The sequence below is a fragment of the Papaver somniferum genome, chromosome 7 (assembly GCF_003573695.1).
Source record: "Papaver somniferum cultivar HN1 chromosome 7, ASM357369v1, whole genome shotgun sequence".
NCBI lineage: Eukaryota > Viridiplantae > Streptophyta > Magnoliopsida > Ranunculales > Papaveraceae > Papaver > Papaver somniferum.
Window position 1 is genome coordinate 236808214 of NC_039364.1, and position 10103 is coordinate 236818316.

Below are 10103 nucleotides of genomic sequence, written 5' to 3' on the forward strand. Positions count from 1 at the left end.
ATCGTCATACTGTGATTAGGAAAATGACTGCTGAAGAACTGGCTCGTAAGAAGAAGATGGAATCGAAAGACCCAACAACAATGCTTAAGTTATTTGTAAGTATTCTTGAGTTTCTCTTACTATTTTAAGATTGATTGCATTACCGAATCATTGTATATTAATTGTTTGCTGTTTAATTGAAAATAGAAGGACCAATTGAAGACCTTTGTGAAGGTATTGTGCTGCGCGAAAGACAGAGGAGAGCCTTTGTCGATTGAAGAGCAAACCAAGCACATTGACTATGCTTGCAATGTTGACAATGAGGATGCCCATACATTGTTTTGTGGGTATACCTCTATGTAAGCCCTCACGAGACTATAACTCGTCCACTAGGGTCACCTAGGGGTTCAAAGGCTTGATGCACATGCTAAGTGCACTCGTTTTTCCGTCGACAAGGATTAGGTTTTATGTTTCAATCAGTGTAGTAACCAAAATTGCATGAATAAAGTAAATTACATCTTCCATATTTTGTTTTCTGTTTGGTATAAGTTTAGGTCGGCAAGGTCAGAAATCCTTAACATGCCGACTACATGTCAGCCGGCAGTGTTATAAATTATGTGCATGCCGACTTTACGATAGCCGGAAAAATATTTACATGCCGACCGTAAGATTGCTGCCCAAGAAAGCCGGCATCATCTTCATTCAAAAACCCTTCCGACTATTGACAGGTCGGCGTGTTCTGCATCCAAGGACCATGCCGGCTGAGAGGGGTCGGCATCTTATTCATCGACGACTATGCCAGCGGGGTATAGCCGACACCTTGTTCAAACGTAGACCTTGCCGACCTTTGAAATATTCAAAACCAAATTTTTGGATCGAAATCGACCTCATAAGACGGATCAAAGGGTTAATCTACTAAGTTCATAATTTAGAAATTTTAATCTAAACTCAATTAATTAACCTAATCAGAAATTTAATATTAATCAACCAAGGACATATTAGCCATTTAGAAAAGACAAGATTAAAGGATGGCTTGATTTTACTTCAAAATAACCAGATTTTGTCTTATTGGGTATACCCCAATTAGTTTGAATATACCCCAATCTCACCAGGATAGATATCTCGCCAATCTTAACTAATATGTTCCTTTGCTTTGATCATTGGTAACAACACATCATCGATATTTTATAACCACACATCATCAAAATCATTCAATCTCATCCACCGCAGCCGCCACAACCACCCCCACCATCGCCCTCACCCCCACCACAATAACCTACGCTATTCACCCCCACCAGAAGCAGCTACCACTGTCGCACCATCACTTACAATCACAATCATCCCTCCATCACTATTAGTAGGACCAGTAGTAGTAGTGGGTTTTTCCTCGCGGCAACGAAAACATAGGGAAGATATAACTACTGCTATCACCATTGTACCAAAAAAAAACTGAAAAACCAATAACTGCTAGATTCATCTATCCTTTATTTAACATCTAGTTGTTCTCTTGAGTTGATTTATTTCTTACCTTCGGTGTTTTTTATACTTTAAGATTCTGGAACATTTCAGACGACTGCCCAACGCAGGAATTGACGTAGTCTCGTAATATAGGTTACTAGTAAACTTAATATTTTATTTAATATTTGATAAAAGAAAATTCTTTTAAGATATGTATGCATTTATATTCGTCCAATTATCAAGAAAACAATGTGAAATTTCTTACAAATTTAATGGAACTTAGAAAACTTCTAAAGTAGAATCGGTATTCTCCTGATTATCAAGAAAAACAATGTGAAATTTCTTATAAATTTGATGGACTAACTTAGAAAACTTCTCAAATAGAATCGATATTCTCCATAAACGGAAGGAATTGATCCGATCAAGTCTCGGAAACGGATTGTTTCTCTCTTTTATTTGTTAGCATTGCTTATTTATTCCTTCTGATAATAGTTTTTCACTCGTTTCGCTTACGAAATATATCGGATTAATATTTTTCATTAAAAATCTATAATACTATTGAAACTTGGTCTAACCAATCACGCACCAGAAAAGGAGCCGATCAAGATATTTTTCAACGATAACCTGGGACTAAACACATATCCATGTGTAAGCATTTTCTAGTTGATTAATAAAATTCATATTTCAATTTCTAGTCTGTTATTAAAATTCATTTTAAATTTTCTTTTGTGGAACAAGAATATTATCCTGGATGGAGTTACGTTGCTGTATTTTTTTATGAAGAGCTGGAAAAATTCCTGCTCATATATATATATATATATATATACTTTGAGCATACTAATATTAATTCAACTGGGTGATTTTTAATTGCAAGTATAGTTACGTCTAGGTCCTATTTACCATATTCATGCCAAGTTGCCAACCATAGTTGTTTACCAATACACCCTACAAATATGAACTAATTTCAAAACCTAGTTGTAGTCTTCATTTGCGTAGAACACGCATATTTACAGTTAGGAGTTTACCATTTCAATGCATTGTGTACATATTGTGAAACCTAGATATAATTACGAATTTTCATCTCCGGCCTGGTAACATATGGGTTATAAACTCCTCTTGTTTTTCTTCTTCGGCCAAAAAATAAAAATCTCTGGCTTATTCTGATTTTGAACTACTAATGTTTATTTAATTTAACTAATGTAATCTAACAAAGAACATTTAATTAATTATACTAATTAAAATCGCTAACACACGTGAGGGTATTTTAGTCATTATAAATATATTATGTTACTCCCTCTATTCCATAATAGATGGTTATTCATTTTTGCCACACTAGTAATAGGTGACCTATCATTAAATAAGAACGTGCGATCGGGGATATCAAAATTAATTAGGGGATAGAGAAAAAGGACAAAAACGGGATCCAAATATCAAATCAGGGTCATGTTGGATATTGGCTCGATTTTAGAAAACATCAGTGTGATTTCTTAAATCAGTTTTGACTGATTTTTAGAATTATGTTTACACTTCTATCTAAACAAGGGTTTCCTATCTTAGTTAGTTTATGTTTCCTAAATTAGAGTAAAGCTTGGTTTCCTAATCGAAGTATTATAAGCCTATAAATAAAGGCATAACCTTTAGGTTATAGGCATTTACATCATATACATCAATCTTTTCTAGACCCTTAGGTTGTAGACATCTCCTCACAAAAAAGAAGAAGTAATCTCTCCATTCGCAAGATGTAGATCCTCTCATAGCTTTAGGGTTGAGAGAGTTGGGGGAGAGTAAAAGGTGAGTTGAGAATGTGAAGAAGAAGAAGGGGTGTTGAGTTTCATGTGCATTGTGTATTCTCTGATATATGAATGAAGTGAATTTCTGCTGTCCGTGGACTAAGTCATTGCCGAACCACGTAAATCTTTGTGTCTTGTGTGTTATATGTGCATCAGCTTCCGTTGAATGTTTATTATTCCGTTTCTGATGCCGGATCCTGGAATGCCTTGAGGAACAATATGAACCTCTCGAGTCTGGGCACTACAGGTCACCACTCATCTAAGTATTTTACCTAATACCTAATCTACCCCTCACTAATCAGGTTTAATGATTAACTATAATTAGAAAAAATCTTAAGTATTTTTTAAATGATTAGTGTGTATAATAATTTGTATTTGGGTGAGTGAGGTGAGAGTAGAAGGAGGGAAAAATATTTGAAATTGAATTTTTTTTGGTGAAAATGGAGGATGATCGTGAAGGAGAATTGCTGCTAAGAGGTTGAAAATTTGTTTTTTTTTCTTTGAATCCACCATTTTTGCATCTGAAAAAGATCGGTGCCGGCATGGACGTGGTATGAATACCATGCCGGAACCACGTCCATGTCGGCATCGAGCTTATCCCCCATTTTAAAATTCAAGTCGGCATAGTATTCAACCAAAAAACTATGCTGGTACGCTATGCAGGGGGTCATGGGGGGTCTAGGGGGCGTAGCCCCTCCCGGCTGTGTTCGACCTATTCTGTTTTGATTTTTTTTTTTTGGGTTTTGAAATTCAAAACCTATTCCGTTTTGAATGTTTTTCTGGTTTTAACCAGTCTTCTGGCACAATTAATTAATTCTCGAGCATGCCGGTACTGCTACCAGCATAGTATGTTGCTTAAATTTCTCTGCCGGCACATGATATAAAGTATTCAGGAAACTTAAACTTTTTTCACTTGACTACCGACATTGATAAATTTCTATCGAGCATGCCGGCGTTTAGTTACGGCATTGAATGTTAGTTACCAGGCATGCCAACAACGTTTTCCGGCATGATCTTCATCAATTCCGGCATGATCTTCATCACTTCTGGTGATGTAAAAAAAAATCCGACATGGTCTTCATCACTTCCGGCATTGTCTTCATCACTACCGGCATGGTCTTCATCACTTCCGGCATTGTCTTCATCACTACCGGCATGGTCTTCATCACTTCCGGCATTGCCTTCATCACTACCGACATGGTCTCATCACTTCTGGCATGTCTTCATCACTATCGGCCTGGTTTTCATCACTTCCGGCATGGTCTTCATCACTTCTGAATGTATAAAAAAGATGAAATTTTTTTCAAAGTGAGGAGACCGACAGAGAAGGAGAAGAAAATTTGAAAGGGAGTGGGGAAAATTTAGAATTTGAAAGGGAATGGGGAATATTTTGGTTTCAAAACCCTACCCTCAAATAGATTAATAAGAAGTGAAGATGGAGATGGGGGATATGATTTTATTTTTTGATTTTTATTTGAGGGAAGGGTATTTTAGTATTTTTGCCCCAAAAAAAAACCCCTTAGCAAACAATATTGGTTGGGGGAAGTAATTTATATCCCCCAATTAGTTTTAATATCCCCCAATCGCGCGTTCTTAAATAAGAGGATATTTCTAAAATTATACCATACTAATTAATATGCATAATTTGATAATCATGTTTATATTGGTTATGTGAGTGTTTTAAAATGCTTTCAATAGTATAAAATATATGAATATATCTGTGGTATAATTTGAGAGATAAATCACTTTTAAGTTTTAGTATCTGTTACTCGTAATGGTATGATTTTAAAAAATATTTAAAAATAATCCTCCTTCCTCCTTGTCTTAAAAATTCTACAAACTTGAACTAGGTCACCTATTGCGGAACGGAGAGAGTATCAAAATGTTTTTCAATGGTATAAATTTTTTAAATATCCATGGAACAGTTTGGGAGATAAATCAGTTCTAACTTTTACGTCAATAACGGTATAATTGTAAAAAATAATGTACTTAAAAATGATCCTTCTCCTTGCCTTACGAATTGTGCAAACTTGAACTAAGTCAATTATAAGGGGGTATTCAGTTACTGCAAAATGATCTTCTTTTGTATATTGTATCTCCTCTAAAATTTCAGCAGCCCTTAAAACAGAATCCTATTTTGAGGCATACTAAATGATGATACCATCTAGATATGCTTATAAGGGGTGTCCTAGCCGTGATGATATTACTAGGTTACCGTTTAATTAGATTAAATTACTTAAATACCCATCAATTTTATTGAAAAATTAATCGAAAACTAATTAAATTACTTAACTATCAGTATCTAAATTAAAAACTTAAATCAAAACTAATGAAAAAAATATATTTTGAGCATCGATTAAAATCAAAACTAGAGACATTTGAGTGCGAAATCCAAATCGTGATTGCTCTCAGATGAATATTATAAGGCATTTGCAACAAACTCACCTTGTTTTTGACTGTTATTGTTTTGTTTGGTCGATTCAATAGGATTTAGAAGATGAAAGTAGGGTTTACAAATGTGGGCTCGGCCCATAATTATCAGACGAACCTAGCCTTGTTATTCGTTTTTACTTTTTTTCAGAAGATCAGTTCTGTTGGTCTTGGAGAATATAATTTGAGACGAACATAGGCTGTTGTTTAGGAAAATATTACGTTCGTCTGATTCGACTCTGGTTGGTTTTCGACTGAACTTCTGACTTATATAGGTTCAGAGATTCATTGATGTTCGACTGGTTTTGGTGCTGCTAAATTTTGAGCCGAACATTATACTGTAAGTCGCCTCTTAAACTACAAAGAATAAACTTAAGGTTCGGCATATTGATCTAACCGAACTTTACGTAATATGAGAGTATATAAGTTTACAAAGTTCGGTTCTTTTGCAAACTTGAACCTAATAGCTAACCAACCAAACTTTGAGTTCGGTTTCTGCGATAAAATTGTGAAGTTACCGAACTTAACAAACAAACAAAACTGTGAAGTTCCAGCGTATATTGGCTAAGTTCGATTACTTTGTAGTTTTAAAATTTTTTGCGAAAAAACCGAACTCTATTGGCTAAGTTCGGTTATTTTGGAACTCAAGATAGTGGCCACAACAACACAGTTCGGTTAGATTGGATTTGTTTTTTTTCGGTTTTAAGGGTGGAGTTCGGTTACTTTGTAGTTTTAAATTTTTTTGCGAAACAACCGAACAGAGAGTTCGGTGACTTAGTTTTAAATCCAATAGAACCGAACTGTTCTTCGTGTTCTTCATTTTCAAGAAGTTCGATTAGTAAACTAGGGTTTTTTGGAAAACCGGCCTAACCGAACATGGCTCTGTAACTCCTACTAAAACCCTATTTTGATGATTTCTAATCTATTGAAGCAATCAAAATCAAATTAAAGTGAAGGGTTTGTTGGAAAATACCTCCGTAGTGGTCCCATGGCAGAATCAGGTTGCGGCTGGCGTCTTTTATACTCGATAAAATTATCATTTAACAGAACTTAATTGTGATTGCATTGATGTTGTTACATTTCTTAAATAGGCGGTGGTGGTGGTGGTGGGAGGAGGTGGTGGTGGTAATCGGTGGTTGGTGGTGGTGATAATCGGAGGTGGTGGTGGTGGTAATCGGCGGTGGTGGGCGGTAGTGGTGGTGGTGGTAATCGGTGGTTGGTGGTGGTGATAATCGGAGGTGGTGGTGGTGGTAATCGGCGGTGGTGGGCGGTGGTGGTGGGAGGAGATGGTGGTTATATATATAAGTGGTTATTAGGTTGGTTTTAAATTAAATTAGGTTAAGGGTAGGTTAGTCATTTTAACGTTTTAGGACACCCGTTATCACTATAGGCAAGATGGCCTAATAAAATCATGGTCCCTTCAAAAAAATCATGGTCCCTAAAAAATCATTCTTTAAAAACTCAAATGATTTGAGCCCAACTCATGTACGAAACTTTAAGAGGTCCTCAGCCCAGCCCATAGTTTACTTGGACCGCCGAAGTCAATGACTGACTGCGCACCACGTTCTGAGGTTGATTTGACTTTTCAGAACTGAAGTTTCATCAAAAACCAATCATCAGTTACATTTTAGCTAATGCAAGTTTCGATATTCGGTGAGCTTGCACCGGAAGTATCAAACAGGATTAGGTATATGTCAAACTGCATTTGAACTTTCTGGTTTTTCAGTTTCCATTAATATATAGGTAGCTCTTAACATTTGTTCTTGTTTATTGTCTTTTTAGGCTCTCGTCATCAGAAAGTTTGTGCATATAAACACTGAACTAGCATTCATGCTTCTGTGGCCAATATTCAGGTAAACGATTATCAACGATCTACCATAAGTTTTTTTAAAGATCTACCATAAGTTTGTGCATATACACTTTCATTGGACTAGCATTCATGTTTCTGGACGAGATGGACATCTACAGTTTATTATATTTTGCACCATTGATTTTCCTAGCTATTATTAATCATTCTACATTCAAAGTTTTTGTTCTAATTCGTTTCATTCTGCTTTGGAATTTTTTTTTTTGTGGGAAGTTGTTAAATTTATTGGTGGACTTGGTGTAGTAGCACAATTGAGGCAAGGGTATCTAAACATGTCAGCAATTTGAACCCCCCGTGCTGGCTGTTTCAGGCATTGCAATAGGAAGGCGATTCGGCAAGAAGAAGCTTCCATACAGCAGAAACAAGATGTATGCTGGAAGCTTTATAATAGCCATGGGTTGTTTCTAACCATCTGCGTGTCGGGTATTAACTTTCTTTTGCCAGATTATTTCTCAATCGCGCTTTCCTAACCCTGATCTTCAAACTAGAGAGACACTATTTCAGGTGTATTAATCACGAAGGATGGCATGTATATATATAACAGGTATATAGTACATTTACTGCTCAAACTTCAGATTGTTGGTTATGATATGACACATATCTACATAGCAGTACTCATATCAATTATGTACATAAACAACAATAAATTAACAATCTTCGAACACGCTGCAAAATTAAAACCATGGGTGAATGAATCAAACAGACACAACCGAGTCCATATATTGGTGAGCACTAAACTTAGGATTATTCCGACTATGAATGTTTGGTAAATCGAAAAGTCCCTTGAAACTCATTTCATTTAGATCATACGATATTGTCTTGCCTGGAATTTGTAACACTAACTTGGAAGATTTTTCGTCTTCATCAACCAGCAATACAGAGAAATCGTAATGATCGTGGAACACTTCATTAGCTTCAACATGATTCCCGATGATACTTGGATACGCAATTATCAACTGTTCAAGATTAACACGATATCTTACATTCCACCTCGAATAATCACTCTCCATCTCCAAGATGTCGAATTGAGTAGCAGAGGAATGATAAATCTCAATAAAATACAAATGCCCGTTGCATTCTCCGAAATACTCACTCTTAATCATCCTACTATCCCAGCCACCAGCATCGTGTCTCGGAGGCACCGGCATGGTTTTCAGAGATTCTTGTTCGATATCGAAACGTGAATAGTCTATCCATTTACGGATCCAGTGCAAGTTACCGTTCCAAAACACACCAGGCTTATCATAGGTATCCCTTGCTGATGAGAAAGGTTCTCCAGACAGCCTCCAAGATTTTGTTTCAGAAGAGTATATTTCAATCTGATACTTGTTCTTGTAATCAGTTTTCATGATACATACAACTTGATAGTATTTTGATTTTTGTGAATCGAAAACTAAACTCATACTGCAAACTGACCCGGTTAAACTAGGGTTTCTAAATGGAGATGGAGGAAGGATTTTGCAACACTTCGTGGACGGATTAATGATGTAGTAGTCATAATTTCTGTCGTATGTTTTATATTTCTTACCACATAGAAGACCATTGCATGATTGAGTTATCTCTATCCTTGCTGGCATAGGTGCAGTTGAAGCAACTATAGATGATCCCATGAGCTCTATTTCATTATGAGATATGATTTGGTGCTGTGTGTACTGAACATGTGACATCATTTGGAGCAAAAACTTTCTAGGGACTGTAAGACGGTTCCGTAGGGAATATGTATGAACAAAATAAGGATCCGATATTAGAGAATTCCATCCTTTTGAAACAGATTTGAAGAGTACTAGTGATAAAGCTGGTAGACGGAGTAGAATCTCTGTCACAGCATCTTTATTGCTAGCTATACAGGATGACGGCAATGAAGTAGAATCCCTCTCCTCTACCAACACCATTCTTATAGCTAAAACTTTCCGGAGACTAGCTAAATGTCGACTAATAAACCAGGCATACTAATATTTATAAAAATGAACAATGTAGCTGGGACTTGGTTGAATCTTGATCTGATCAAGTTATGTTATTATTTGTTACACGAAACAAGTTTTTATAGGGTGGTTAAAAATGGACGAATTCTCTTTTCAGTAACCTGCAAGTAAACATTGCAATCTAGTTTGGAGAACCTCTAATGACCTCATGTTCCATGTTCCCTTCAATTTCATTGAAATATAAGTGGGAAATATTCCAATTTGGAATTTGCATTGTGGTGTTTAGTGTATTAAAGTAAAAAATGAAATGAATTTGAAATAGTTCAAAGGATGAAACTTGAAAAAATCTGTATAAATATCAAAACGGATGCACCTTCTTAATTTGTGTGGAGCGTTGTAGTCATGGACACTTGTGTTTGTTGAATTCATATCCAACAATTGGACTAGTCTTGCTTTACGAATTTTTCAGCTAACATCACCCTGTTTACCAAAAGAATCTAATAAAGAAAATGGAGAGATTTCAATGCTTTTTTTCAATTGTGTGAGGAAATTAAGGATATACTCGAACAGGATAATGGTAGGATGCACACATAAATGTGTACCAAATCAATGCCATAGTGCTCTCATGAGATTACCAATGGATTCCGTTAAGACCGC

General features: G+C 36.0%; 1 protein-coding gene across 1 annotated transcript; it reads right to left on the bottom strand.

Moving 5' to 3' along the window:
- Positions 1–8219: 8219 nt before the first annotated feature.
- LOC113296188 (F-box protein At5g07610-like) lies at positions 8220–9416 on the bottom strand. Its single transcript, XM_026544515.1, has one exon. The coding sequence runs from the start codon at positions 9414–9416 to the stop codon at positions 8220–8222; it is 1197 nt and encodes a 398-aa protein (XP_026400300.1).
- Positions 9417–10103: the final 687 nt, after the last annotated feature.